Source organism: Sus scrofa, chromosome 6, assembly GCF_000003025.6.
Source record: "Sus scrofa isolate TJ Tabasco breed Duroc chromosome 6, Sscrofa11.1, whole genome shotgun sequence".
NCBI classification, from domain to species: domain Eukaryota; kingdom Metazoa; phylum Chordata; class Mammalia; order Artiodactyla; family Suidae; genus Sus; species Sus scrofa.
Genome location: NC_010448.4, coordinates 164,825,020 through 164,827,531, shown reverse-complemented (window position 1 = coordinate 164,827,531; position 2,512 = coordinate 164,825,020). Strand labels below are relative to the sequence as shown.

General features: G+C 54.8%; 1 protein-coding gene across 1 annotated transcript; it reads left to right on the top strand.

Moving 5' to 3' along the window:
• Positions 597-1,840, top strand: TEX38 (testis expressed 38). Its single transcript, XM_003482094.4, has 2 exons — positions 597-633; positions 1,269-1,840. Exons 1-2 carry the CDS (start codon positions 597-599, stop codon positions 1,838-1,840), a joined length of 609 nt encoding a protein of 202 aa, XP_003482142.4.

Here is a 2,512-nt window from a genome sequence, read left to right as displayed (position 1 = left end):
AGGTGTGTGAAGGACGAGGAGAAAGGTGAGGCTAGAAAGAGAGGTAGGGCCAGAGGCCGGGAGGTCCCATAGGGCCTCATGCCCAGGAATATGTGCCAGCACTTGCTGAAGGAAGGTAATGAAACTAAAGAGAGGCTGTAAAGGAAGGAGCTGCTGACCACACAGTTCCCCTGAGTGGGTTGTCTCTTTGGTCCTGGAGGACTTAAGGGCAGGGTTGCCCAGTGCTCTGCGTGCTCCCTGCACCAGTCCCCCGGGGATGGGTATCCACTGACAGCTCTTTAAAGCCGAGGGAATGATAAGCCCCTGAGGGACCTAGGGCCCTTTCCCGGGGGCTGCTCTATAGGTCAGGGGTCGGGGCCGACAGTCCCCGGTAGAAGCAGTAGAAATGTACCATGCCCAGGAAACCCACGGGTGGAGTCCCCTCCTTCCATTAGACGTCACAATGCTGCCCTTGGATGCCGCGTGCTCAGAACCCAGTGACCCGCCTTTAGGGAACAATGGGGCCCCGGCATTCTGGGGACTTCTACTGGTTAGACAGATGGGTAGGTGAGCTCTCCCTCCCCAGAGCCATCAGCCAGGTACCAAGGCTCAACCTTATGGATGCCCGGTGGGAGGACCGCAGCCTCCCTGGTGGTAAATGTGCTCCCTCCCCAAGTCCCTGCTCCTTGCTTTGTGCGCTTAGACTGGGAGGCAGACCCTCAGGGAAAAGCTTTTGTGTGGATGGGGTAGTGGTTCCTGCACAGAAGAGTGTTAAGGGTTAGGACATGGTTTCCTCTGGAAAACGGATTGCTTGAGGGCAAGACATGTCACTCTGTCCACCCTGAGGGGACAGCGTTAATACCCAGAACCATCGCGGCCGAATAAGGTCAGGGGTGTGGTGCAGCGGGGTGGGGCATCGGTGTTCCATCCACCGGCAAACTTTTACTTTCTTAATGGCTTTGCCTTTAGTGAGGCTTCTCATTTGGAAGGACTGGATGGGGCCAGGGGTGGGAACCAGAGGCTTGATGAAGCCTGGACAGATCATACCCCTTTAGAACGGAGCTTTCTTCATCTGTGAAGGGCTAAGGGTGGCCTCTTAAACTGCCTGGAAATCTTGTTTTGATTGACTAAAAGAATGATGAGGCAGGTCAATGAGGAGAAAAGGAAGGAATGGAGAGAGTGGTTAAATGGATGGGAAGGTTGATAAAGAGACGTGTGAGCAGCAGCTCAGGCCCCCATCTGGAGCTCTCAGCCAGCTGGCTTTTTTTCTTTCCTACTGCCTTCCTCAGTGTGGGTGTCACTGTACTTTGGATTCTTGGGGCTGTGTTCTGTGATAACCGGTGGCTGCATCCTCTTTCTGCACCGGAGGAAGAACCTGCGGCGGGAAGAACGTGCTCAGGAGTGGGTGCAGGTGATGAGGGCAGCCACGTTCACCTACAGCCCGCTGCTGTACTGGATTAATAAGCGACGGCACTATGGCATGAACGCAGCCATCAACACGGGCCCACCTGCTGCCACTGAGACTGAGACCGATGCCCAGAATTCAGATCGTCCGTGGGAGCTGGACGTCCCTGAGAGCAGGAGCTACGCTGCTCAAGACGGCAGCCCCAAGGTGGAGGCCGCCATCCCCCTACAACCTGCAGTGCAGCTGGTCCCTCAGCAGCCCCTGCCTTCCCCAAGGCCGAGGCCCCAGGCCAGCTCCCCACTCCCCATTGTCTTTGAGGAGGTGCCCTTTGCCTTCTCCCTGTGTAACTTACCCCCAATGCTGAACCATTCGGTCTCCTACCCTTTGGCCACCTGTCCCCAAAGGAGTGCCAATTTCCATTCCCTCCCCACGCTGGCCCAGGGGGGGCACTGCTAAAGGGCCAAGCCGTTTGCTCCAGAATTGGAGCTGCCTCTCACGGAGGATGGGGGGAGCTCGGGAGATGAAGCTGACCTCAGGGAGGTGGTATTGACCCAGAGACCAGGGACCATCTGGGTGTCAAACAGTGAAAGAGTTTTAAAAGTCCAAGGCTGCCTTGTGTCTCATTTGTTAGGAGGGCAATGTCTGATAGGGCCACTTTGCAAATCAAGCTGAAACTCACTGAGTCTCACATCCATGGGAACTGAGGATTGGCTGCGGGGAGACACACTGAATCAGTACTTGTGATGGGCTCGACATTCCTCCATCTGGTATTTAAGACCAGAAAATGTGTGCCAGACCTTGGGCTAGGTCCCCAAAGGCACTGCCATTCTGTCGGATGTTCAGCACGGTTGCAACAAGAGTGATAACCGCTGAAGATGCTTGAGCCGCGGCGATTCGTAGTGGCCGAAACCAGTCAGCATGAAATCCATGAGTCGCACTGCATGGCTGCTTGAATTGCATTGTTAAATCTATGATGTAGTGCCTTCCGAGGTGGTTGTCTCTACATTATTTCTAATACAAGAACACTGCCAAACAGATATCATGACCCTCCTCTCACAGATGAAGAGACAGTTTCCAAGGGCACTTAAAAAAATGGAAGTATAGGAGCTCCCGTTGTGGCTCAGTGGG

Bases quoted from the DNA above. Each gene is read 5' to 3' on its own strand.
- TEX38 (XM_003482094.4), top strand. From the start codon at position 597: ATGGATGCCCGGTGGGAGGACCGCAGCCTCCCTGGTG. The intron at 634-1,268 runs GTAAATGTGCTC...TGCCTTCCTCAG, and splicing joins GGACCGCAGCCTCCCTGGTG to TGTGGGTGTCACTGTACTTT.